Genomic DNA, 26818 nt, shown 5'->3' with positions numbered 1-26818 from the left:
TAATTTAATCCGTCCCGGAATTAATACTACATAAATATCAATTGTGGATCTAAAAGTGCAAGATATTTAGGCGCAGTTTGGGTAGGATAACCACTGAGTTAATCAAACCAATGTTAAATGCATATTTCCGTGTGGATTGCACATATCACGTTTTCCTATTTGTGCTAAAAAAAGGCTTTCAAATCGAACAACATACGCAAACGGATAAATATATCCCGTAAACAAAAGCCGATGTCCAATCGTAATTTCCACGAGGAAATCGAGTGGCAGCTTCCACCAGGCTGAATCCATTCAACATTCAACGTGCTGACACGTGCGTTTATATACTGGGTGTGCAAAAATTGCAAAGACATTTCTCTCATATAAGAAAAATACATAAAGCTGTGTTGGGCGGGCGATAAAATTGTTATTTCCTTTCGGTTAGTGATGTGTTCAGACTATCAAATACTCGCACTTACAAAAGGTGTTTTAAAACTCGAGGGGGAAAAGCGGAGAATTTCGAAACGAAAACATCGACGTTTCTAGCAAATAAAAGTACGACGTGTCAGCTTAACAATGTATCTCGTTCTGTGCTAAGGCAGCCAGTCGATTTCCTCTCGAAAATTATATCGAGTTTCCCGTACTTTTTTTTTCGAAAAAAAGAAGAAGATATATGAACGTGTACTGAAAAGGGTTTACCGTTTTATCGTTAATAGGTTTCTTTTTGACTGGGACAAAACAAAGAGAAATACGTTTCTCGGCTGGGCGCGAAACGAAATATTTGCTCGAAACTCGAAATATCAAACAAAACCCTTAATAAACGAGCAAAAAAGTCGGTTCAAGTTTTTTCATTAAGCTGCCGCGGAAAGGGCGTTTAATGCGGTAACAAGTGCGTTTTAAACCAATTTTCTTTTAACTTATAGCGGGTATTAAGGGGATTTTTTAATTTCCCAAAGGTCCGGCGAAAATTAACCCTTTTTGCCGGCCGAAGGCCATTAAATTTCCTGTTTCTTTTCTCAACAAGAGAAAAAATATGTTTTTTACAATTTACCTATAACCTATCAATGATTTATTACCAATTTGGTAGTCATTTAATAGTTGGTCACGTGACCACGTCGTCAGAAAGTGTGATTAAAATCTGGTGACCAAGTGTCAAAAAAACGTCATAGTCATTTTCATGCCACATATCAATTACAGCTTGTCATCTTTGTAGTCAAATTTGTAGTGTTTTTTTCAGGTTATTGTATAGGAGATTGAATGAAGATTTTAAAAATGTGCTTACATGAACTAACATGAATCTTCTTACTCCAAGTGGGTTTTACAAGCGATTTTGTCCCTGACTGTCCTTTTAAACTGTGTTTCTGACAGTTAAAATTTTGACACCGTTTTTCTCTCTGACCTTATCAAATTTGTAGTGTTTTTTCAGGGTATTGTATAGGAAATTGAATGAGGATTCTTAAAATGTGCTTAAAACATGAATCTTCTTTCTCCAAATGGGTTTTACAAGCGATTTTGTCCCTGACTGTCCTTTTAAACTGTGTTTCTGACAGTTAAAATTTTGACACCTTTTTCTCTCTGACTGTATCAAATTTGTAGTGTTTTTTCAGGTTATTGTATAGGAAATTGAATGAGGATTCTAAAAATGTGCTTAAAACATGAATCTTCTTACTCCAAGTGGGTTTTACAAGCGATTTTGTCCCTGACTGTCCTTTTAAACTGTGTTTCTGACAGTTAAAACTTTGACAACGTTTTTCTCTCTGACTGTATCAAATTTGTAGTGTTTTTTCAGGGTATTGTATAGGAAATTGAATGAGGATTCTAAAAATGTGCTTAAAACATGAATCTTCTTTCTCCAAGTGGGTTTTACAAGCGATTTTGTCCCTGACTGTCCTTTTAAACTGTGTTTCTGACAGTTAAAATTTTGACACCACTTTTCTCGTTGACTGTACCAAGTTTTGTAATGTTTTTTCAGGTTATTGTATAGGAAATTGAATGAGGATTCTAAAAATGTGCTTAAAACATGAATCTTCTTACTCCAAGTGGGTTTTACAAGCGATTTTGTCCCTGACTGTCCTTTTAAATTGTGTTTCTGACAGTTAAAACTTTGACAACGTTTTTCTCTCTGACTGTATCAAATTTGTAGTGTTTTTTCAGGGTATTGTATAGGAAATTGAATGAGGATTCTAAAAATGTGCTTAAAACATGAATCTTCTTTCTCCAAGTGGGTTTTACAAGCGATTTTGTCCCTGACTGTCCTTTTAAACTGTGTTTCTGACAGTTAAAATTTTGACACCTTTTTCTCTCTGACTGTATCAAATTTGTAGTGTTTTTTCAGGTTATTGTATAGGAAATTGAATGAGGATTCTAAAAATGTGCTTAAAACATGAATCTTCTTACTCCAAGTGGGTTTTACAAGCGATTTTGTCCCTGACTGTCCTTTTAAACTGTGTTTCTGACAGTTAAAACTTTGACAACGTTTTTCTCTCTGACTGTATCAAATTTGTAGTGTTTTTTCAGGGTATTGTATAGAAAATTGAATGGGGATTCTAAAAATGTGCTTAAAACATGAATCTTCTTACTCCAAGTGGGTCTTACAAGCGATTTTGTCCCTGACTGTCCTTTTAAACTGTGTTTCTGACAGTTAAAACTTTGACACCGTTTTTCTCTCTGACTGTATCAAATTTGTAGTGTTTTTTCAGGGTATTGTATAGGAAATTGAATGAGGATTCTAAAAATGTGCTTAAAACATGAATCTTCTTACTCCAAGTGGGTTTTACAAGCGATTTTGTCCCTGACTGTCCTTTTAAACTGTGTTTCTGACAGTTAAAATTTTGACACCACTTCTCTCCTTGACTGTACCAAGTTTTGTAATGTTTTTTTCAGGGTATTGTATAGGAAATTGAATGGGGATTCTAAAAATGTGCTTAAAACATGAATCTTCTTACTCCAAGTGGGTTTTACAAGCGATTTTGTCCCTGACTGTCCTTTTAAACTGTGTTTCTGACAGTTAAAACTTTGACACCGTTTTTCTCTCTGACTGTATCAAATTTGTAGTGTTTTTTCAGGTTATTGTATAGGAAATTGAATGAGGATTCTAAAAATGTGCTTAAAACATGAATTTTCTTACTCCAAGTGGGTTTTACAGGCGATTTTGCCCCTGACAGTCTTTTTAAGCTATGTTTCTGACAGATAAAACTTTGACACCGCTTTTCTCCCTGACTGTACCAAATTTGTAGTGTTTTTTCAAGTTATTGTATAGGAAATTGAATGTAGATTCCAAAAATGTGCTTAAAACAGTCATTTGCTTACTCTAAGTGGGTCACGTCACTGTTTAACTAAATTATCCTCTAAAACGACGTGATATGTGTCACTAACGTTAAAACTTAGAAAACAATTGATGAATAAATGAAAATCTGTATTTTTGAAGTATGATTTATATAGCAAACTGGCATTATTTTTCGATGTATAATTGATTATTAAAATTTTTTGTAATCGTTAACAAAACATCCTGTATAATGTTTTTCTTGTATAAATTGTTTATTTTTGATCTGCCGTTTTTTGAACTAAAAATTTGCAGTTTTTCGAAAGAAAAATCAGAGATTCTGTATTCTGGATTTTTGACATAGTGCGTGTGTCACTTATTTTTTACAAAATTCTACTGTCACCATGGGTTTGGATTCTAAAAATGTTTGAAATTCTAAAGAAAAATCAAAAATGTGGTTTTCCCATAGTCATAGAAAGCTTGTTAAGAGTGTGTATCATTTGGCACATAAAAGTTTCGAACATCCTGTAGATTAGACATATCTTTTGTCGAGAATACTTATGCTACAGACTTAGTAAGTGAGTAACTTAATGAAGAAACTGAAACCATAGTTCACATTTTAATACACATTTTTACCATTTGAGGATGTTGTGCTTGTCCAGACCAAAACTTAATGAATACATTATTGATACATATTGGAAAGCTAAAGAACTGAACTACATTATTCGGTTTTACTTTGACTGAATTTTCTTATTGAAGCAAAACTTTTGAAACAGAAATGGAAAAATCCAGCTCGCTTTGTCAAGTTTTTGTTGAGCATTTATTGTGTAGGTGTCGTTATGTATTTATCGGAAAAACTCAAACAAAAAGTTTCCACTCGGAAACTTTTCGAATTCTCGGTATTGTGTCTTGGAAGGCTTCGGGGAGTTTCCTTGATTACGGTAGTTTAGCATTTTTATATTTTGTTTCACAAAAATTTCTAAAATCTGTTTCTCCCTATTCTGAGTCCTCCATCTTTCTGGGGAAACATCTCCTTGTCAAGCCCGGAATTATTTTCTAGTAATCGATGATGCGCCTCTTCTAAATATTAATCGTTCTAACAGCCGAAATGACAAAGCGAAAAATGCCTTCGGCCCCTAAAATATAAATATAAAAGATGTTTAGCAGGAATTTTTCATGTCATCACCGCTTGCAACATCAATCAATCTAAATTAGCGGGGGTCGGGTCTGATAAGAAAAACAAGCCTGATATTTTTTCTTTACGCGTTGAAACAATATTTTTTCCTTAAGAACCGTACGAGCAAATTCATTTTTTTTTCGGACATCCCAAGGGTTTATCCCCGAAGAATGTATTCACACGAGTATAAATATCATACCGTAAATTGATAGCGTTTGCTTGAAATAAGGAAAAACTTAATCTTTGCACGTATGTTGTTTGATGATCTAATAATAAAGTTAAACCTTCGAATTTTATCTTTATTTCATACATTTAACACTCTCAAAATTAAAACTGGATCAAAAAACACTACCAAATTTAATCAAATCAGCGGTGTATTAGTTTGAACTGCCAGAAACACAGTTTGAAAGGACAGTCAGGGACAAAATCGCTGATAAAACCCACTTGAAGTGAGAAAATTGTAGTTTTAAGCACATTTTTGGAATCCTCATTAAATTTCCTATCCAATGATCTAAAAAAACACTACAAAATTTACTAAAATCAGGAAGAAAAGCGGTGTCAAAGTTTGAACTGCCAGAAACACAGTTTGACAGGACAGTCAGGGACAAAATCGCTTGTCAAACCTACTTGAAGTCACAAAATGACAGTTTTAGGTAAATTTTTGGAATCCTCATTAAATTTCCTGTCCAATAATCTGAAAAAATACAACAAAATTTAGTAAAGTCAGAACGAAAAGCGATTTCAAAGTTTGAACTGCCAGAAACACAGTTTGAAAGGACAGTCAGGGACAAAATCGCTTATCAAACCTACTTGAAGTCACAAAATGACAGTTTTAGGTAAATTTTTGGAATCCTCATTAAATTTTCTATCCAACAATCGAAAAAACACTACAAATATTAGTAGTCAGGAAGAAAAGCGGTTTCAAAGTTTGAACTGCCAGAAACACAGTTTGAAAGGACAGTCAGGAACAAAATCGCTAATAAAACCCACTTGAAGTGAGAAAATTATAGTTTTAAGCACATTTTTGGAATCCTTATTAAATTTCCTATCCAATAATCTGAAAAAACACTACAAAATTTAGTAAAGTCAGGAAGAAAAGCGGTGTCAAAGTTTGAACTGTCAGAAATACAGTTTTAAAGAGCAGTCAGGGAAAAAATCGCTTGTCAAACCTATTGAAGTGACAAAATTACAGTTTTAAGCACATTTTTGGAATCCTTATTAAATTACGTATGCAATAATCTGAAAAAACACTACAAAATTTAGTAAAGTCAGGAAGAAAAGCAGTGTCAAAATTTGAACTGTTAGAAATACAGTTTGAAAGGAGAGTCAGGAACAAAATCGCTCATAAAACCCACTTGAAGTGAGAAAATTATAGTTTTAAGCACATCTTTGAAATCCTTTTTAAATTTCCTATGCAATAATCTGAAAAAAACACTACAAAATTTAGTAAAGTCAGGAAGAAAAGCGGTGTCAAAGTTTGAACTGTCAGAAATACAGTTTTAAAGAGCAGTCAGGGAAAAAATCGCTTGTCAAACCTATTGAAGTGACAAAATTACAGTTTTAAGCACATTTTTGGAATCCTTATTAAATTACCTATCCAATAGTCTGAAAAAACACTACAAAATTTAATAAAGTCAGAACGAAAAGCGGTTTCAAAATTTGAACTTCCGGAAACACAGTTTGAAAGGACAGTCAGGAACAAAATCGCTGATACAACCCACTTGGAGTGAGAAAATTATAGTTTTAAGCACATTTTTGGAATCCTCATTAAATTTCCTATCCAATGATCTGAAAAAACACTACAAAATTTAGTAAAGTCAGAACGAAAAGCGGTGTCAAAATTTGAACTGTTAGAAACACAGTTTGAAAAGACAGTCAGGGAGAAAATCGCCTGTAATACCCACTTGGAGTAAGAAAATTACAGTTTTAAGCAAATTTTTGTAATGCTCTTTAAATTTCCTATTCAATAACCTAAAAAAATACTACAAACTTTGGTACAGGAGAGAAACGGTGTAAAATTTGGAACTACGTGACAATTGTGAAATTTAAGTCTGGTTTAACCAAACTGAACCGAATTGTTCAGGTTCCTTTCTGAAAACCAGTTCAATTGATTACGTGACTAATTTGACAGTTGTCAAGTTTGACATTAGTACACTTCAAATCAGATGCACTGTCAACCAACGTCTATTACTTGCTAAAATATTCGGGTGTATTTTTTTGCTGGAAATAACCTTTGTCAAAATCAATGATTCAATTTCGTCAAATCGACTAGCATTATAGTAATTTGATCATCAAATTTGACATTATTATACGTCAAAATACAGCTTTCACTTGTCAAAACTTGGTTATTTGTTGCGGACAAATGTGTATAGGGTGAAATTTGTTTGTTTTAACATCCTCTGTTGCTCTTAAAAAAGTTTTGGTACATTTCTGGCACACCCCGTATAAATATTTTCTATAAACAGACATACACAACACAAACCTTACATCTAACTAATAATATTAATATTTAATTGGTTAAACAACCACGTTAATGGATTTACCAACAATTAGAGCTGACCAGAACGAATAGAACGACCGTAAAAACTTAAGACATCAAAAGCCTATAATTTGTGGCATTTATACCGTAAAACCGCGACGAGAAACAGAAAGCAAAACGAAAAAAGACGTTATGTCTTAATTAGCAAGTCGTACCGAAATAGCCGAGCTTTGGAACCGAAATGGGAACCACCGCGAGCCATTTATTATCCGACGGCCGACAATTAAGTCAGTTGCTAAACTGGATACGGGATTAAAACGCCATAAAGCGCGACATCAACCGTTAAAACAACTGTTTCTCGCATTTATCACTAAACAAAGAAGAAAAACCGGAAAACTCCTCCGGGAACGGAAGAAAAGTAAAACTGTTTACGAACGCAGCTTAAAAAAGATCAACGAAAGCTTCAGCTGCAGAAAATCAGGTGAACGCAATGTGCAGTGGCCTGTCCGCTCACCTGATTTATGTCCTATCGACCTCCTTTAAAGTTGCCTGACGATACACAAGTTCTGATAATGTCACTACAAGTAGCATTGACAGAAAAAAGTTGATTTGACGGCCAGCGGCACGCAAACGTGATAAGTGACACGAGGGATGTCCCATTAGCCCTTCATCCCTTTAAACGACTTCCTGTCCTGTGATTAATTATTACGGCGCCACTGGTTCTGCATTTTCCATCGTCATTGTCTTGCGGACTAAAAGCTTATTTTGGCGTGTTAAGTTGATTGTTTGGCCGATCGTTATCGGCTTAAGGGCCTTGTCAAGGGCCCAAACATTATCCACTAAACTCCTGTATACAGGGCTACTTTCCAGAAATTTGTTTCTTTCCAATCATCAAAAAACTAGCAGAAATGTAACTAACAGGTAAAACCAGTTATGTATTTTTTTGTTCAGCATGACGTTATCGATTTAATACTGTTAGTAATCGAAGACTGGTTTGTTTAGTTAAGCTGACTATTAGTTTGGTAATTTACTTCTCCTATACCGATGGTCTAGACTAGAAGGATCAAATTATTATTATTGATTAGAATATGAGTTGAGTATCGTCCGCATATGCCACTACTGAATCTCCTTTTGTCATTATTTGATTCAATCTCCTGGAACAAACGAATGGTATCCAGAAACCAGTTTTAAATCTTCTTTTTCCAAATCCACCATTATCAGATTATTTGCCAAAGGTATCGCCTTGACGTAAATCAAATCACCTCTATTTTCCCCGCTTCGTTAACGGTTTCCTTTCCCCAAGTAAATCTATTAGACAAAAAGGTAATATTCCTCTCGCTTTTATTTCATCCTTGCAGAGCTTTTAGCGAACCGCGAAGAGTCGTTTTTTCCTGAACGCGGAATCACAAAGGGCTTTCTTTGAGGATGATAAAGCATTTAAATTCGCCTCCGTCTGAAAGAAAGCGGGGTTGTTTTTTTTTTATCGAAACTTCCAGCAGAGATAATGATAATATGTGCGTCGCAGACCACCCTGAAAGAAGGGAAAAGTTGAAAACTGTTTATATAATACACTCGTGCATATTAGACGTGTTTCGCATCTGTAACGTCGATAAGGGTTTTTGTTCCGTTTAACTCTTTTAGAGGGCGTCCATTTCGTACTTGTCAGCTGCAAGGAACCGTAATTGAATTGTCTGAAACACTGAGAGTCGCAATTTATAGCGAATTCTGCGGCCATCCGTGCGAAATAAGCACTGTTTACATATTCGCGTCAAAAGCAGCGCTTTTCTTATCGGTCTCGCTCCTCCTATTCTTGATTCCACCAGGAGTACTTCTATATTGTCTACTGTTTAATATTATTCGTGCATTATAACTTGCTATTTGATTTTTTGTTAGGTTATGGTGTTGTTTGGTTTAAATCCTTTTCACCAAACGTATAGAGTTTTCGTACTGGGCCCTAATTCTTGACCGCAACGGAATTGAGCAGATTTCTGTCACATACTACCTTTGCCGTGATAACTCTTTTTCCTCGTTTCAAGAATACACACCCTGGAAGTAGTAAGTTTTGTCTCTAAAATGGAAATTTCATACAGGCCCTACCATATGTTTGTACTTTCACTTTAAGTAAAATCACCTTAACAACTCTAAAGTTATTTCTCTTCTGTTATCTTGTTGCAAGTTTTTGCCAAACTTCTTTTTCTTCCCTTCTTCATCATTATCAATTGCTACTTAAAATAACAAATATCATTGTTATTAAATATAATATATTTACTCACAAAGATTCAGTGTGTCCGCATTCAGTGACACATGCGGACGACACTGCTATGTTAGTTTCTCCTATAATATTCTAGGGTGTATCTCAGTAGATTTACTTGTTAAACTTGTACAGGGTGTTTAAATAAAGTGCATATCTGGAAAATTTCAAATAAAATAGCACTTTGGAAATACTTACAAAATGATGTTTCGTTTACTAGTAACAACTTTGATTAACACCTTTTTTCCCCACTTTTTGAAAGAAAGTGAAGTTGGTTAAAAGAAAGTGCGATAACTTCGAAACCCTTTGTCGTAGAGCATTGAATTTGATACCATTAGAAAAATCAAGTTTTTTTCTATCAGATGCACTATAAACGATTGTTTAAAGTTGCTTAGTTTTCTCGACAAGTGGCGCTTTTTACAAATTCGCCAAACTCAAAAAATCAAACGCAACCCCATGCAAAAATTGGTAAATTAAATATAGACAGTAGCAGAAGTTGAAATTGTAAGAGGCATTATTTTGATAATGCATTTTTGAGCTTGCAACACTGTAAATGTCAGTTGACATCTGTCAAAATCAGTCACGTGACTTTTAAAATGTAGTGTAAACGTTGAAAATTTGGTAAATTATATTTAGACACTTATAAAAGCTGAAATTGTAGGGGACGCGTAATGAAACATTGATAATGCAATTTTGAGCTTGCAACACTGTAAAGGCCAGTTGACACCTGTCAAAATCAGTCACGTGACTTTTAAAATGTAGTTTGAACGTTGAATATTTGGTAAATTCAATTTTAGGCGGTTAAAAAAAGCTGAAATTGTAAGGGACACGTCACGTAACTGTGTTAATGCAATTTTGAGCTTGCAACACTGTAAAGGCCAGTTGATATATATCAAAATCAGTCACGTGACTGTTATAATGTAGTTTAAACGTTGAAAATTTGTTAAATTAAACTTAGACACTTATAAAAGCTGAAATTGTAAGGGACACGCCACAAAACGTTGATAATGCAATTTTGAGCTTGCAACACTGTAAAGACCAGTTGACACTTGACAAAACAGTCACGTTGACATCTGTCAACCAGTCACGTGACCATAAAAAACAGTTTGAACTGTGTAAATTTGCTAAACCAAATTTAGACAGTTGTAAAAGCTGAAATTGTAAAATACAAGTCTTATGACGTTGATAATGCAATTCTGAGCTTGCAACATTGTAAAAGCCAATTGACACTTGACAAAATTAGTCACGTGACTTTTAAAATACAATTTAAACGTTGAAAATTAAATTTAGACAGTAGTAAAAACTGGAAGTTTAGAATACACGTCGTGTATTTTTGATATTGCAATTTTGAGCTCTGCAACACTGTAAAGACCTGTCAAAACAGTCATGTGACCATAAAAAATAGTTTAAATTGTGAAAATTTGCTAAATCAAATTTAGACAATTTTAAAAGCTGAAATTGTAAATAATTTTTTTTAAATCTTTACCGAAAATACAGTGTAATTTATTTAAAATAAGCAAAAATTGTCAACTTTTCAAAAAAATACTAAACTATTCTGCAGATCAAATTTAATGGTCAACTATTGAGTGAAATATAAACAATCACCCTGTACAAGCATCACTCTTTCGTAAAATAGATGAGAAAAGCTAATATACAGAGAGATTAAATTATTATCTAGTGTTTAGGTGGTCACGTTAGTTTTTCTTCACTGGAACCTGTCAACCCTACAAATTGTCTCTGAACCAGCATTATGCTTGAAAAGTTGTTTCTGAATACCAAAACATCTTAGAAAATTTAAAAATGCTGCAAAACGCAGAAAACATTTTTGTAAAAGCAAAGATATCTCAGTTCTAGAAAGTAAAAACCAAACTGAACAACAATAATTCATTGATCTTGCTAGTATAATGTTATATTGATGATTTTAATGTGGAACAACTAATCACCACTTAATACGCCTTAAGATTGCACTTGTATAGTAAAAACGATTATATTTACCATCTCTGCTCATTAAAATCATAAAATTAGAAGAGACAGAATCCAATTAGTTAAATATGCCTGTCCTAAAGATGTTGGCACAATACGACGAACTAACAGAGCCGAGGACCGAAAACGGAAAAATTAATTTTGACTCGCCCGAAAGAGTTTCCTTTTTGGAGGAAACTGATTGTTCCGAAACGGGGAAAGATTAATGAGGCCAATTTAGCCTCCTCTCGGCTCTGGCTTTAATAGAGCGACTTCATAAAGACGATCTTTTTCCTTTTGTTGCAGACATAAGAGAGTACAAAACTTTTTACCTTGTAAAAATTCCCCCCAAAACAACTGTGATGGAGCGGCCGCCACCGGCCTCTACGAAGACTTGAACGAGGTGATGCCCAGGCATACCACACCGCATCATCATCATCAACTCACTGGTGGACATATTGTTGCACCTTCGATAGAGGTAAGTGTTTGTTAAAATTAAGCTAGATTAGCATTAAAAGACAGTAAAATGTATTAACTTCTTTACTGAAGATGTCAAAAAGTCTAATCCAAAATCTGGAGAACTTCACTAGATACTATGAGTTTTCCTCGCAAGACGTATGTTTGTCAAGCATCCTCAAAAACTATGAAAACTTCCTACAACGATCATCAGAAATTGATATCAAATTCCATCTTCTCTTAAAACGATTTTGAAGCAGTTTCTACGTTATTCTAATCTAAAAACTTTCCCAACATATTTGTACAATTTGGAGTCAAAGTCAGTAGTTTTGAAAACCAAGTAGTAACTTGGGACCAAATGTAATTCTTCACTGAAGATGTCATCAAGTCTCTTCTAACAATGAAGCAGTTTCCTTGATATTCTAGTTTTTAATTTTCACAACATCTTTTGAGTCAATCTGATCTTCCAGTAGTTTTGACAGTTAGAGAATCATCTAACAGAGAAGAATGTTTTGATGATAAAGTTTTTTTACTGTATTTTTCCCAGTTTTGTTTGTTTCTTTGGCTTCTGCTTGATAGCTGAGCCTCGTTGACTTCTTCCAGATGCTTATTTCTAAAGATCTTTTCCAGATATTGGGTTAAATCCTCGTAATCCTTATCAGTAGATGCTTAGTTATTTAGAACTCTTTCTTGTAAATCTGCCAAGATGGTTTTGGATAGTATGAATAATAATAAGTATTCTATGATATATTTCTCTCCGAATATTGCCATCATGTGTTCCATCTCACTCTTCATTTCGTTAATCACACAATCTAACTAATTCTTTATTTGTCTTTTTATGTCATCTAACTTTTGGTTTTTCTCTCTCCTCTTCTTCTGGATTTCTTTCTCAACTCTTTTATCATCAACGACCTCCCTCGTTTCTTCTTAGTTCTCACTGTCTTTCCGGACTTACAATCCAGCATATCCATCTTGTTTCTCTTTATGTATGCTTCTATAAATCCTCCAGGTTATTCCCAAATATTCCTAAACTTGGTTTTCTCTTTCATCCTTAAAACGATGACGTAAATCCCGCTCACAAACAGCTAAACACCAAATAACTAAAAGTTTTCCTTTAAAAACAATACTAGTTTTCACTATCATTTAGGATCTACGTTATCCATGAAATTTTCCCTGCATTCTTCAAACTTCACTCTGTATATCATGGGAACTGTACGTTCTTTTGTACAGCACAAGTAAAGTCACAAGAAGCTGAATCAAATGACGTAATAATATACAGGATGTCCCATTTAAAATAGTGGTAATTTTAACCTTCAGTTCAAACATAATTATGATTTTATAATTTTACAGAAGGGAAGTAGAGTATGAATGAAAAGAAAAATCATTATCAAAAATGTACAAGGGGCAAAATGTCAATAATTCCATGAATATCATCGTATTTCTGTTTAATTTTTGTCTAAATCTTCTAATTTTTTTGCTCTAACCAACAAGAAACAACAGACTTTTACTAAAACACTGTAGACCAACTTTTGGCATATTCAAAGCTTTACCAAACAACAACACAAAGCGGAAAAGTGTAATAACCTCGCAAAAACCTAGTTAACATCAATATTAATCTCGTGATAATGAATAAACCGTTGTTTTCACACAACCCTATTGTTTGGAAGCGAGAGTGTATTAGCAAAACAGGCTTCGTCAACATTTTACAATCTCGCCCTTTTGTTTAGCGAAATCGTATCGAAATTCACCTTTAGATTATCGATCTGGGAAAAATTCCATAAACTCGATAATCCGCCGTTTTCATTTCGTTAATTTAATCGGCCTGGCCCCCATTCCAGGCATCCAGTTTCTTTTGCTCGTTTTCCGTTTGTTTTCCAATTTGCATGTTTCGCCCTATCGGCGAATTAAAAACTGGGATCTGATTTATTTCCCAATGGTATTTCTCCTCCGTTCTAATTGGAATTGAAATCGGGCCGGACGTTGCAGTTTCACAACTGGTGCGATATTTTCAATTCGTTTGCGGTGTCCTAACTAGATCTACTATTAATGCTCAACTATAGATGCTGGTTGTTCTGTAGAATTTTTTTTTTTTGCTTCGACCACCTAAAATGGGTTTAACACGGCTTTTTTTACATAAGTCTGCCAGTTAATAGCCTGAATGATTCTTGGTACCATAGAGTTTTTACGATTCCTCAGAACCTACCAGTTGTTTGACTGGTTTGATGAATAACTATTCAAGTGAGACTTAATTTAACGTTAGCGTGGATATTAATTAATTTCGGGGCGTTAGCAAACGAGAAGGGTATGTACCATAATAATTGTTTTTCCATTATGAGCAAACGAATGTAGTTTTTGCTCGGCTTTAGCAAGTATGCCCATATCAAGCCAGGAACAATGGGGAATGACAATAGAAAATTTTACATCGTGCAGTACACTCAGGGGGTTTTAATAGAACTACATTGTTTTGCTTTTAGGTGGCGTTCCGTACGATAATGATCTCGGTTTTTTTGGGTCCAACGTCGGTTTTCCAAATTAGTTGAAGCCACCCTTTTTTTCTATGTTATGTGAAATCTTGTTATATTTTCTTTTCATGTATTTCATGGATACGATGTTTGATGTGAAAACTGTCGGTCATGGTCAGTAACTCCAGAAAAGCTTTAATATAAGTGAAAACTGGGAGTTAGTAATAATTTATTAATTACAATGACAAAAGCTGAAGAAGAAGGCTTTATTATTGAACATATCTCTAAGATTTGGTTAAATAGAACTCTGAAATTTTAGGTGAAGATATGTAGCACAAAACTGGGCTAAAAATCAACTCGATGGAATATACAGTGAAGTTTTTATCCCGTTTTGATTCGTCCCACTGAAACCCACGTCCCACGAAAACTTGACGACGGCCGCAAGATGTCGGAAAAATAATGTACACAATAACTTTGAACAGACAATGTGATCTTAATATGGCAAAACTAGCAAGTATTTCACCTAAAATATTTAGACTGGATCTTTTAAAGTATTCCTTATGTAAGGTCCAATTACTGGAGGAGTTCTCCGCATCCGCCGTCAGGAGTCGGCCGCTCCTGCTCCGGACCATGATTGCAGTGTCATCCGCGTAGAGCACTAAGCTGGTCCGCTGCGTTCTAGGTGGATCTGAAACAAAAATGTTATAGAGGAATCGCGATTTTCCTGCGAAATGAGAAATTTCCCTATAACTTGAGTAGACGCTGTTGATTTTAACTCGGAAGCGACGAGCTGAAAGAAAAGATCTAATTAGTTTTACCAGGCCGATTGAAAATCCGGCATCCAGCATCTTGATTAGAAGTTCCTCTGCGCCAAACCCTGTCGAAAGCCCTGGAGACGTCTAGCAACACTGCTTCTTTCCTGTTGAACCCTTCCGTGATGTACTTGATCATCCTCAGGACTTGGAGTTCCGTTGATAGTGTCCTCCGGAATCCAAATTGCTCGTCGGGGATGACGTGCAGGTTCTCTTCTTGCTCCTTTAACCTCCTGAGGATGATAACTTCTGCCACTTTTCCCAAGGATGGCAGAAGGCTGATGGGCCGATAACAATATTCAACAGGGCAGCTATCTCGCGTCTCAAAAGTTTTCTGAGCGCAATGTTTTCTATCTCGTCCCATTCTGCGGCGTTTCTGATGTTGAGATGCCGCGGGATTTCCTTTAGCTCCACTGACGTCGCGTGCCGGATTGGTTGATTCGTCTGGCACGTCTGTTCACGATGTTTTCCAGGCGTCGGCGTCATCGTCGTCGATGTCGTTCTCCTGAAATTGTCGCTCTAATGTGTCGGCAAAGGCTTCTGCTTTGTCCCTCTTCTCGTAGACAATCCCGTTGTTGCCTGGAATCGGCTTCCTCTTTTGTCGCAGCGCTCTGCATGTTTTCCACATGCTTCTGTCCTCGGGATTTAGGCTCTCTAGGTGTTCCTGCCATTGGTTTGCTCTATGGTCGTCCAGTGCAATCTTAACTCGCCGGTTAAGCTGGTTGAGCCTGTTCTTGTCTGCAGAAGCTCCTGTCCTCATGGTGGGTTCTTTTGGCGCGTCTACTGTCCCTGATTAACTGTTTGGTTTCTTCCGGGATACCTGAAACATAATAAGGGATATAAGGTTTTGTGATTACCTTAGAGATTCCTGATTATTTCGATGTCCAAGATGTCGTTGAGTCCGTTTCCCAGATGTGTTGGCTCTTCTGTTGCCAGCACGTCGACGTCATTTCTTCTTTCTAGGAAACTCCCCAATTGCGATGTTTGTTTGCTCCTGAAAATGACTGTTTCTAGATCATTTACCTGTAGTGTTCCTTGCGTTGGGTGGTAGCAGGAACTGATTCTTAATCTTCCTTGGTCTGTTTCCACTTCTCTGGCCAGCGCTTCCATTTCTGCCCTGTCTAGCGTTGGCATTGGTACGTGGGCGACGCTTCTCTTCACTAGAAGTGCCACTCCTCCTCCTCGTCGGTTCGCCCTGTCTTCTCTGTATACTTGATATCCTGCTAGTCCGAAGTCCTGGTTTCCATGCAGTCTGTACCGGGCTAGTTATCCGCATAGAGATATCATGCAACATTACATTGACTGACTCTTATAACGGTGGTTTAATCGTAGATTTTACAAATTCTACTATCCTAAGCCTAAGATTCTCAAAAACTAAATTTTTTCTGAAACTTTGTGTTACGGTCCTGGTTGAGTGAGAAAACTGGTAAACACGTAGAACCCAGGACGTCCCGCCGTATATCGAATTTAATTAAGGAAATTATCCCCGCCGAAAGATAAGAAGGAAGTTTTGAAGTCGGGCGCAAACTTTGTCGGCTCTAAACTTGTTCGTGTATAAGTAAGATTGCAGATTTCGTATAGAGTTGCAGTCGCGTCAGGAAAAGTTCGAAACATTAACTCGGATTATGCCGCGAATATAAATATTATAATTATTCCGAGGCAAAGTCTGGTCGCTTCTTTGTTTGAAACCCTCGAATTTACTTCAAATAATGTACACGAAAAGTCAATCAGCATGACGTTACCTCAAGCCAAAATCACCATCAGACATTCTTCTGTCAAAGCGAATGTTTGTAAATTTTACTCTTGATGACCTCATCCTCGTTTACTTTGACTTTCTCTATACGTACGGCAGGGATAATTTTAAATGATTTCCTAATAAACATCGTTGATAGCTAATTACAGGTTTATTAAAAAGCTCTATAAACGAGTTTTGCAACCGATCACGTATACTATTAAGTGCCTTATTAACCGCAGACAATTTTTTCCTCTTCAACAGTATTAATCTTAATAAAAATTTAACGAGCTGGAAAAAAAGATACGTCCTACCAGTATTTTATTAATAATATCTGCGTTTAATTAAGAAGACTTTAAGTTTTTCTGCTGCAAAGGAGGCGGAACGAGTAATTAGCTCCGAGAAACTGACAATCGTGACTTACTGTGAGAAATGCAACAATGTTTTATGTAAAAATCACACGGTTGAATATTTAGACTGTTGATCAATTTTTTATGTGGTGAGAAACGTTATTATTGGTTTGCTAAGACTTCTTTTTGAGTAAAAGCATAGTTTTACTCTCGTTAATTTGCCAAAATTTGACCTTCTTAGTCTTCAAAATGTTGCTGAAAGCTTTACTAGTATCTTGAAACTCTTTTTATTGTCTTCAAATTGTCATAATTACCTTAGTAAGTTTAATACTTGTCTTATTATCTTAAAATTGTCAAAATTAATATTCAAAATCATATATTCTCGTTCATTTATCAAAGTTTGTCGTTTCAAGTGTTTTGAAGTTGTTTTACTCTCTAGAGATTGTTATATCAACTTTTAAGCTTTCTTACTGTCTTGAAGCTTATTATTGCCTTAAAGTTGTCAAAAGTCATGTTCAAAACGTTTTACTCTTTTTAATTTGCCAAAATTTGACGTTCTAAGTGTCTTGAAACTCTTTTACTGTCTTGAGAATGTTACATTTCAAGATCTAAGTTTTGTTACTGTCTTGAAACCATCTTACAGTCTTCAAATGTTGCTGAAATCTTTATTATTGTCTTCAAATTGTCATAATTACCTTGGTAAATTTAATAAGCATCTTATTGTCTTAAAATTGTCAAAATTAATGTTCAAAACGATATATTCTCGTTAATTTGTCAAAATTTGTCGTTTCAAGTGTTTTGAAGCTCTTTTACTATCTCGAGATTGTTAGATATCAACTTTTAAGCTTTCTTACTGTCTTGAAGCTTATTTTTGCCTTTAAGTTGTCAAAATTCATGTTCAAAACGTTTTACTCTCGTTAATTTACCAATATTTGACGTTTTAAGTGTCTTGAAACTTTTTTACTGTCTTGAGAATGTTAAATTTTAATATATAAGCTTTACTACTGTCTTGAAACCATCTTACAGTCATCAAATGTTGCTGAAAGCTTTACTAGTATCTTGAAATCCTTATTATTGTCTTAAAATTGTCAAAATTAATATTCAAAACCATATACTCTCGTTAATTTGTTTAAATTTGTTATTTCAAGTGTTTTGAAGCTCTTTTATTCTCACGGGATTGTTAGATATCAAGTTTTAAGCTTTTTTATTGTCTTGAAGCTTAATTTTGCTTTGAAGTTGTCAAAATTCAGGTTCAAAATGTTTTACTCTTGTTAGTTTGCCAAAATTTGACGTTTTAAGTGTCTTGAAACTCTTTTCATTGTCTTCAAATTGTCATAATTATCTTGGTACGTTTAATAACCGTCTTATTATCTTAAAATCGTCAAAATTAATGTTCAAAACGATATATTCTCGTTAATTTGTCAAAATTTGTCGTTTCAAGTGTTTTGAAGTTCTTTTACTCTCTCGAGATTGTTAGATATCAAATTTTAAGCTGTCTTACTGTCTTGAAGCTCATTATTGCCTTGAAGTTGTCAAAGTTCAGGTTCAAAACGTTTTTCTCTCGTTAATTTGCCAAAATTTGATGTTTTAAGTGTCTTGAACCTCTTTTACTGTCTTGAGAATGTTAAATTTCAAGATCTAAGCTTTGTTACTGTCTTGAAACCATTTTATAGTCTTCAAATGTTGCTGAAAACTTTACTAATATCTTGATTCTCTTCTTATTGCCCTCAAATTGTCATAATTACCTTAGTAAATTTAATAACTGTCTTAAAGCTGTCTTGCAGTCTTAAGATTGTCAAAATGTATGTTCAAATCCATATATTCTTGTTAGTTTGTCAAAACTTGACCTTTCAAATGTCTTGAAGCTCGTTTACTATGTTGAGATTGTTAAATATCAACTTCTAAGCTTTCTTACAGTCTTGATTCTCTTCTTATTGCCTTCAAATTGTCATAATTACCTTAGTAAATTTAATAACTGTCTTAATGCTGTCTTGCAGTCTTAAGATTGTCAAAATGTATGTTCAAAACCATATATTCTTGTTAGTTTGTCAAAACTTGACCTTTCAAATGTCTTGAAGCTCATCTAATTGTCATTAAATTGCCATAATTTTCCTGGTAAGTTTAAATACTGTCTTGAAACTTTCATATTGAAGTAGCCAAAACGTTTTACTCTCATTAATTTGCCAAAAGTGTCTTGAAGCTCTTTTACTGTCTTGAAGCTGTTTTATTGCAAACTTTCAAATTTAGTTCATTTTGTATTATTAAATAATTTAGTTATTTCACGCTTTTGCTATAAGCACTATATAGGGTGGTCAAAAAAGAATTCCAAGGGCTACAAATCGATATATTGGGTCACCTTGTAACTGTGTTAAAAACTGAGTTTTTTTAGACTGTTAAACTGTCAAATTTAGTCCATTGGGCAATTCTTTTAGTGACTTTTGTGCTAAAACTTTTGATATCTACAGCCAGAGGAAAGAATGTTGTTAAAATGCTTTAGTAAAATTGCTGACCCTAAACTTGCTTCTTAAGCATGTGCTCTAGTATTTCCATATATCCATGAAAACAAAAGTTTCCTATGCTATTATCATGTGTTTTCACTTTTTCCTAAGTTCGAAACTCCGTCCCTGTTTTGCCTAAATACTCCAAAGCGAAGCTTTCAGGTAGCTCTATATCCGGACCGCTCGCACCTTTTAAAATTGTATGAGTTTTATCGCCCTGCAGCATCGACAACTTCATTTCCTCCAACTTTGCTTTTGCAACTGTCGACGTCTGAAAATGCGTAAGCAATCGGAGAAAGATTTTTTATAGAATCGCTTTTTTGCTCAACCACGGAAAAAATTTGGCTTAAAATGGTATTAACTAGTCAAGTTCAACATTAAAACAAACACAGCAGAAATAGAAGAATTGTTTCCAAGTTACACGCATAAGATGGAATAGAAGGAATACATATTTGTTCAACCAAAACAGATCTTCTTGTTAAAGATAGTTTCTTTTTCAGACCTGGTAATAGTGTAAAAATATTCCACCATCTTTACTAGAACATTTGTGGTCTTTGAGTCTTTACAAACATATGGGAATTTGTGAGGTGTTAATTTATTTTCTATATCCTTTTTAGTTGGTGGGTAATCAGTAATGATATTGCATTATGGTGTGTGGAATGTTTGTTCCTCTCTCTTGTACCCTTCTCCTGCATTATACACACTTTGCATAATTTACTGTTGTCTGTCAGGGTTTAGAACAAGAAGTTCTAATATTAACAAAATTTCAGATGATCGACGTGAAAAACAACATTCATTATCCCAGTGGATATCCAATCTCGCAACATCCTCCAGTGTTCTTGTGTTCATCACCAGGACCAGATCCGTACTGTTCGCAGGATTTGTACAATCCAGTGTACGAAGAGCTGAGCGATGCTGAAACGGAACTGGAACGACACGGAGGACACAGCGAAGATGAGTTTGCCGAAGACGAGCTCAGTTTGGCTGGGGAAATGGACCGGAGACGTCTCGAGATGCCTCCTCCTCCTTATCGACCGAATGGAGGAGGTTCGATGAGACGTAGTGAAATCCCCAGGTTTCGGCGACCTCACGAACCTTTACCTCCTCTACCTGGTTGTAATAATAGCAATAGCAAGCGATACATTGGGAATAGGTAAGTGATTGACAAATTATCATGCATTGAACAAGTAGTTAAATATTTTTTTACAGTAGAACCATGGATCGCCATCGTCAAGCCGAATTCCATGAAGGGATGTTATTGGACGCCCTTCTGCAACTTTACCCTCGTGTAGGAAGCGTCGAACCACCCCCAAACCAGCGCAGACAAATTCCAAGCATAGCGCAAAGAATTCAATGCGCAGCCCCCTACGAAACAGTTCCAGTAATCAGTCACCTGGCAACGTTTCGTCCGATGAAGCCATCATCACGAGACTCTGCGTTTGGCTCAGACTCGGGCTACAGCAATCACACCACTGGCACGAGTAGAGGATCGAATCGGGGACGAAGAGATCCGAGGAGATTGTCACAAATTAGCGCCGATTTAGCTTTGACGTAGTATTAGGCGAGTGGACTTAGGTCTGGAGAGCGGGCGCGTCTTTGTGATATTTTTCGTTGTGTGAAGACCTAAGCACTTCCCTAGCTAAACAGAGGCACTGTAGCCGAGTGCCTTCCATTCCATTTATCTAGAAATCTCTCGATGGCCTTCCTGTATAAATTTTGTATACTGTCGCTCCTGTAAATAACACCGAAGTGTATATAACTTTGTTATTTATTTAATATACATTTTTAATTCAGGAAGATGCGCGATCTGGTTCTTAATGCAATCACCATTAAAGCTTTCTGTCAATAAGAATTAAACCTGGCTAGAGTGCAGGCTCCGCAATATTTTAGATCGTAAGAGATAGTTTTGTGAAGACGTAGGGCCAATACAGTTTCAATTTCTGCAAGCTTTCCCAACTTTGTTTCACTTAGCAATAGAAGAATTAGATGCAACTATCCAATTGAAAGCAATAAGCCTAAAACTAGTCTCTTCTTGTTATGGTGAATAACAGGTTGGGGCTTGAATGTGTAGCAGACTATTTATCATAACCAATAATAATTCTTTTTTTAAAAAAAGGTTACATTAAGACGCAAACAGGGTCTGTGGTTACTGGATTACATTTTGTTAATTATTGTGGAATACATTATCCTAGTCGGGCGTTTATACCACTGTAAATTGTATATTATTTCTTTGTATGATAACTATTTTTTTTGTAAAATATTTGTCCTGTTTTTGTGTAAAAATTTGGGGTAATTTCTATATTTTGTAACAAAACGAAATTTACCTTTTATGTTGTTATTGTTTTTTCAGTTAATGTTTAATTTATAAATAAATCTGAATCACTTAATAGCCAAGTTGTTTTCATATACGTATGTGTATAGTAATGTATATAACACTTTGGGAATCCTCATTAATTTCCTATTCAATAACATGAAAAAACACTAAAATTTTAGTACAGTCAGCGAGAAAAGCTGTGTCACAGTTTGAACTGCCAGTAACACAGTTTGAAAGGACAGTTAAGGACAAAACTGCTAGTAAAACCCACTTGGAGTGAGAAAATTACAGTTTTAAGTACATTTTTGGAATCCTCATTAAATTTCCTATTCAATAACATGAAAAAACACTAAAAATTTAGTACAGTCAGGGAGAAAAGCTGTGTCACAGTTTGAACTGCCAGTAACACAGTTTGAAAGGACAGTTAAGGACAAAACTGCTAGTAAAACCCACTTGGAGTGAGAAAATGACAGTTTTAAGTACATTTTTGGAATCGTCATTAAATTTCCTATTCAATACCCTTAAAAAAACACTACAAAATTTAGTACAGTCAGGGAGAAAAGCGGTGTCACAGTTTGAACTGCCAGTAACACAGTTTGAAAGGACAGTCAGGGACAAAATCGCTGGTGAAACCCATTTGGAGTGAGAAAATGACAGTTTTAAGTACATTTTTGGAATCCTCATTAAATTTCCTATCCAATAACCTGAAAAAACACTACAAAATTTAGTACAGTCAAGGAGAAAAGCGGTGTTACTGTTTGAACTGCCAGAAATACAGTTTGAAAGGACAGTCATGGACAAAACCGCTAGTACAACCCACTTGGAGTGAGAAAATTACAGTTTTAAGTACATTTTTGGAATCCTCATTAAATTTCCTATTCAATAACCTGAAAAAACACTACAAAATTTGGTACAGTCAGGGAGAAAAGCAGTGTCACAGTTTGAACTGCCAGTAACACAGTTTGAAACCCGCTTGGAGTGAGAAAATGACAGTTTTAGTCAAATTTTTGGAATCCTCATTAAATTTCCTATCCAATAACCTGAAAAAAACACTAAACAAATCGGTACAGTCAGGGAAAAAAGCGCTGCATTCTCGTTTAAAAATAGTGACGATTAATTTACCAGTAAAGTCAATATTTTACTTTACCAACAAAAATTGACCGGTAAATTACGAATTGTGTGTTTCTCGTAGTTCAAATTTTGACACCGCTTTTCTTCCTGACTACCAAATTTTATATTGTTTTTCAGGATATTGGAGAGGAAATTTAATGATTCCAAAAATGTGTTTAAAACATAGTAATTTTCTCACTCTAAGTGGGTTTTACAGGCGATTTGGTGCTTAACTGTCCTTTCAAACCGTCTTTCTGACAGTTGATATTTTGACACCATTTTTCTCCAAGACTGTACCTGATTTTGTAATGTTTTTTATGTCAGTATATAGGAAATTTAATGAGGATTCCAAAAATGTGCTTAAAAACATGATTTGGTTACTCCAGTTTGGAAAAATTTGATAGAGAGCAAAAATGTTCGTAAAGAACTCCTAACACAATCCCTGTAACTTTTACAGTTTGTCAGTGTCACTACTATACAGGGGGTGCATAAAAAGTGTATTGATTCATTACTTTTCAAATTAAAGACAGTCATGAGAAAAAAATAATGGCTTTCAAGTAAATTTTAATAATACCCATGAATTTACTGGTCAGATATTCGTATTTACTGGTAAAATTGGTAAATTTTCCTGTCACACTGAATTTTACTTTACCTTACCGGTAAATAACCAGTAAATTACGCCCATCACTATTTAAAAGTAACATTTAGTATACATCAACGTTGAAATTCAGTTCAAACGTTGCAGTCACGTAAAAATTCGACATTGAAGTAACTATTCAATTTTGGTTTTTGAGAAACAAAACAAGTTATAAAATAAGGTATTAGTGTTATGTAACGTTGTTTTGACGTTATATGGTGGCGGTTTTTTGTTAATTCAACTTAAAATCAACTTCAAAACGATGGTCAGAACCGAACGTTGTTTCAACGTAGAATAAACGTAGCAACAGTTTTTTTGTAGAAAGTTTTATTTGCTTCATAGCATCGGTTTAACAAACACAGTACCCTAGAGGGACTTCCAAAATAGATAAAACATTTGAATATTCATTACGGACGTGTTTGATCGACTTGCTTAGGAACTTATAGTTCTCAACTAACTTGGCAATTAGATTTTATGGTAATCGAGTCGAGAGGGGTTTCAATTATTCGAGACTGACCGGATAGAGAAGACCCTTTATTTCATATTTTGTTACATCTAAATGTCATAAATCTATGGGATAAGTTCGTCGACCTAAACCTGAAAAATGTATTGATTTACCTATACTTTACGGTCGTTAATTACGCCGCTAACTAATTAGTTTGGTTTGTTTTGGAAAAATGTGTGAGCCCGTTAATTCGTTTAATTAGTACGAAGCCCCCGCAAATCGAACAATACGGAAAATACAATTAAGACTTTTGCTTGAAAAGTCCGTTCGTTTTTAATGAGAAGGCTGTTTGTTCTCTGCTCCAAATTTAGTTTGTCACTTGTTAAATTGGAAAATAAGTCCGGGCTTCTTTTACTCTTTTCCAGTAAAATTTCGTAATTTAGTGTAATTGCGACAAATGCAACTATTTTGAATTAACTGTTTAAGCATTTTTAGGAAAAATTATGTTAGAAACCCAAGAAACACCCAAATGCTACGTTGCAACAACGTTCTGCTCTGACAGTTATTTTAACGTTTCTCTTTGGTTGTTGGTTTTTTTTTTTGGTGATTCTAACTTGAATCTACGTTGAACAGAAAACCGTCACCATATAACGTAATATTTTGACAGTTGTGACACGGTTGTCTATTCAGAATGTGATTTGACAGCTATCACATACACAGCATCTCTCCAAACCATGCTCATAGACGTATAAAGTGCTGTTTGTAGTGACAATGTGTAATCATTTGGAGAAAATTCAACTCAAGCTACTTTACATGTTTGTAATTAAAGTTTTGACAGTTGTTACACGGTTGTCTATTCAAAATCTAATTTGACAACTATCACGTATACTGCATCTGTCCTAACCACACTCATATAGAGCTATAAAGTGCTGCTTGTAGTGATAGTTTGCTTTCACTTGGACAAAATTCAACTTATGCTTCTTCATACGTTTATAATGAAAGTTTTGACATTTGTGACAGGGTTGTCTATCCAGATACTAATTTGACAGCTATCACATCTACTGCATCTGTCCCAACCACGCTCATAGAGCTATAAAGTGCTGCTTGTGTTATCATTTGGAGAAAATTCAACTTAAACTACTTCATATGTTTATAATGAAAGTTTTGACATTTGTGACAGGGTTGTCTATCCAGATACTAATTTGACAGCTATCACATCTACTGCATCTGTCCAAACCACGCTCATAGAGCTATAAAGTGCTGTTTGGAGTGATATTGTGCTAACAGTTGAACAAACTTCAACTTAAGCTACTTTATACGTTTATAATGAATGTTTTATGTTGTTACATGCTTTTTTGTATTGATAATAATTTGACAGCTGTCACATAGACTGTAACTGTCAACCCGGCTCATAGAGCTATTGGCGTTTCAAGTTAAGATTGCAGCGCCAGTTGAACTAAAATCGGACAACCCATTCCTAACCTAACATTATAAATAATATGACACTGTCAATTTTTGTGCGGTTATAAAAATCTTGATTTTCCGAGTACTTCCGATTGATATTTGATTTTCTGTTTTTATTTATTTCTAACCTTATTTGAAGAAATATCCCAAATCCAAAGGCACATTTTCAAAAAAATTGAAAGAACGCAAATTTTTGTCAAAAATTCAATTTTGGCAAGTTTTTATTTTGCTCCATAAGGGTTCCAATGCACAGCAAAGGGCATGTGTATACCAAAGAACCTTAAATTAGGTAAAATAAGTACAAAAAAAAACACTTTAAAATTTTTCATTTTTTAAAAAAATGGGTGGTATTAGGAGTCTCTTTTTACTACATTTTGAATGTAAATATCTCGGTAACATGAAGTCCTAGAGAGGCCAGTGTTGGCTCATTTTGTAGTATTTTTTATCCTCTTTCTAATGACGTTTTAGTAAAATCTATAACAGTTCAAATAAAAAAGTTACAATGATACAAAAATTGAAAAAATGCTATTTTTGCAAAAAGTGCAATTTTGGAAATTTTTTATTTTGCTCCAGCAGGGTTCCAATGCACAGCAAAGGACATATTTATACCAAAGAACCTTAAATTAGGTAAAATAATTCTTTTGCAATTTCCGTGCAATTAGCCAGCTCAATCATTTCAAGACATTCACACGTTTTAGGCACCAGTGTAAAAAAACTACAATTTTTCAGCCGGATATATTAAAAAAATATATATTTTCCGTCTTATAAGCCTTCGTAGCCACTTATTCTCTGGCGGCAAAAACAAACACCGTAAATAATAAAAATACATCAGCCCCAGACGACAATGCACAGACACATATAAATAAAAGTTAACGCCAAAAACACCGGGAGGAAAATGCGGGACGCAAACAGAAAATTATAACGGAAACGTATTTAACTGAAAATTTCGGGAATTTAAGGGGCGATAAATTTCGTGCTGGCGAAACAAAGCTGGAAGGGGCCCCCCTTGTCGCAGGTCGAAACGGGTGGGACGCGGTCGGGGACATTTTGCAGGGATTTTCTTGTTCTGATAATTTATTGGGCTAAGTACAGTTTGTCGCTTGCCCCGGTGGCTTTCTAAGTGGCCCGGTTAGTTTGTTTTATACGCTTTTTAGTTCAATTTGTTCTCGAATCTGTGGCCAGAAGTTACACAACTTTGCTAAAATAAGTTGTTTCACTATTTTCCGCAAATAACGTTTCCAATCCATTCGTTAACATAAATGCCACTTTTATTTTAACTTAATTAAATTAACTTACGATTTTCTTGGAAAATATGCATGGATACACCCAGTATACTAAACACAACTGATACAGTTTAGCTGGATATAAACAAGCGCGTCCGAATAAGTCATTTTTCATTTAATTTCCGGTGAACCCAGTCACCATCAG

The 26818-nt window shown here is 35.0% G+C and overlaps 2 protein-coding genes across 2 annotated transcripts in view; one reads left to right on the top strand and one right to left on the bottom strand.

Moving 5' to 3' along the window:
• The window catches only part of pxb (putative Hedgehog signaling attenuator pxb), a 109042-nt gene extending 87233 nt beyond the window's left edge, over positions 1-21809 (top strand). The window contains exons 4-6 of the mRNA XM_081979658.1: positions 11417-11588; positions 20191-20573; positions 20630-21809. Of these exons, the coding sequence (XP_081835784.1) occupies positions 11417-11588; positions 20191-20573; positions 20630-20975 (901 nt within the window). The 3' untranslated portion in view covers positions 20976-21809. The remainder of the gene's footprint in view (positions 1-11416; positions 11589-20190; positions 20574-20629) is intronic.
• On the bottom strand, positions 14241-16137 carry LOC145729050 (uncharacterized). Its single transcript, XM_081979660.1, has 2 exons — positions 15864-16137; positions 14241-15660 (listed from the first exon to the last, which is right to left on the bottom strand). The coding sequence occupies exons 1-2, from the start codon at positions 16132-16134 to the stop codon at positions 15554-15556; spliced, it is 378 nt and encodes a 125-aa protein (XP_081835786.1). The 5' UTR covers positions 16135-16137; the 3' UTR covers positions 14241-15553.
• Positions 21810-26818: the final 5009 nt, after the last annotated feature.

The sequence above is a fragment of the Ips typographus genome, linkage group LG5 (genome assembly GCF_016097725.1).
Source record: "Ips typographus isolate SLU linkage group LG5, UJ_Ityp_2.0, whole genome shotgun sequence".
Classification (NCBI taxonomy): Eukaryota; Metazoa; Arthropoda; class Insecta; order Coleoptera; family Curculionidae; genus Ips; species Ips typographus.
The sequence above is the reverse complement of the archived record's forward strand: the minus strand, read 5'-3'. Positions and strand labels throughout refer to the sequence as shown.

What these genes read in the sequence shown, in the direction of transcription:
- LOC145729050 (XM_081979660.1), bottom strand. Translation starts at nt 16,134, where the DNA reads ATGTTGCATGATATCTCTATGCGGATAACTAGCCCGGTACAGACTGCA. An exon ending in CAACGCAAGGAACACTACAG is followed by an intron (nt 15,661 to 15,863) that starts GTAAATGATCTA and finishes ATTATGTTTCAG; the next exon opens with GTATCCCGGAAGAAACCAAA.